General features: G+C 49.5%; 1 protein-coding gene across 1 annotated transcript in view; it reads left to right on the plus strand.

Moving 5' to 3' along the window:
* Positions 1–1,409, plus strand: part of LOC109527617 (galectin-related protein-like) — an 8,142-nt gene that overhangs the window by 1,518 nt on the left and 5,215 nt on the right. The window contains exons 5-6 of the mRNA XM_019889627.1: positions 2–89; positions 173–344. Coding sequence (XP_019745186.1) covers positions 2–89; positions 173–316 — 232 coding nt within the window. The 3' untranslated portion in view covers positions 317–344. The remainder of the gene's footprint in view (position 1; positions 90–172; positions 345–1,409) is intronic.

The following is a 1,409-nucleotide window of genomic DNA, read 5'->3' on the forward strand; positions in this document are numbered from 1 at the left end:
TGCTGCGTCGGGCCTGCGTGGCCGGCGTCTGGGGGCGGGCCGAAAGCGACGTGCCCTTCTTTCCCTTCATCGCGGGACAGCCCTTTAAGGTAGGGTCTTTTTTTCTCGATGGGGCGGGGCTGACGGACGGGTTGACAAAGCGCGCGTGCTGTGCTCGCTCGCTTGTGTCCAGATGGAAGTGGAGTGCTTGTCGGGCGGCTTCCGGGTCTTCGTGGACGCGCAGAAACTTTTCGACTTCCAGCACCGGTTGGCGCCGCTGCACTTGGTGGACACGCTGTGGATCAAAGGCGGCGTCACCATCACCAAGCTGGGCTGACGGCGGACCGTCACCACGGCGACGGCCCCTCCGCTCGACCCGTTTGGGTCACCCGCCGCCTTGACCTTACGTTGTGACCTCGGGCGCCCATGCTTGGTGGCTACGTGCTAGCGTGGTTTCGAGCTCATTCTGGCTGACGGTGACATCTTCCACCACGAAAATGGAGAATTCCATGAGCCCATTCCAGCCGCACCCCCCCCTCCCAAAAAAAAAAAAATTTTGCCATCTTGAGCTCTTTAGCAGTGATTAGTTCAATGGTCCCACCTCCAAAAATGCCCAACGTAGCTCCGAGAACCGATTGGTCGGAAAATGAAGGAAGGAATAAAAATAACGTGTCCTTTAACGCCAATGACAACAGGGATGTAACATTTTTTTGACGATACTTTTGGTCTTTTTTTTAGTTTTGCTTTTTAATGACCCAACATTCAGCCGATTTTCTTTTTTGCCGGCGGCGGCGTCGCTGCTGTCAATCAGAGCGATCACCGCTTCAAGACCGTGTGACGAAGATCATCGTCACATTTTATTCTGTGTGCTCAGCTCACGGGTTGGTTGTTCCTCTTTTTCCTGACTCGACGCGCCCCCCACCCCCCTTTTAACTTTATTCTGAAATGTGCACATTTTACAAAAAGAGCTAAATGAATGAACAAAATAGGAATATACAACATAACAATGCAAACAACTACAACATCCCAAGGGGGGGGGGAAAGAATTTCCCCAAAAGTACTGTCGCAGATTTTTTTTTGACTCGCGCATGCGCAAGGCAACACCGCGTGGCATTATGGGAAAATGCTACGTTGAGAGCATTTTAGCCCACAAGTACCACAGGCAAATGTGGGAACCCACACACAAAAAAAAAAACAAACAAAAACACTTTTCGAGCTCTCTTTTAAAGTCGTACTGTAATCGTGTATTGGTGGTCTCCACCTCAAAAAGAGGTTTTGACTGGTGACATTTGGATTTGTGGATCTGGAATTTTGCCGAAATTATTCTTAAATGAATCCTACATATAAATTGTACAAAAAAGTGCACTTTTGCGAAAAGAAAAACTTTTTGCCGACTCGGCGCTTGTTGTTTTCCGGCCTTTTTCGGAGGA

Source organism: Hippocampus comes, unplaced genomic scaffold (assembly GCF_001891065.2).
Source record: "Hippocampus comes isolate QL1 unplaced genomic scaffold, H_comes_QL1_v1.1 scaffold301, whole genome shotgun sequence".
Lineage (NCBI taxonomy): Eukaryota > Metazoa > Chordata > Actinopteri > Syngnathiformes > Syngnathidae > Hippocampus > Hippocampus comes.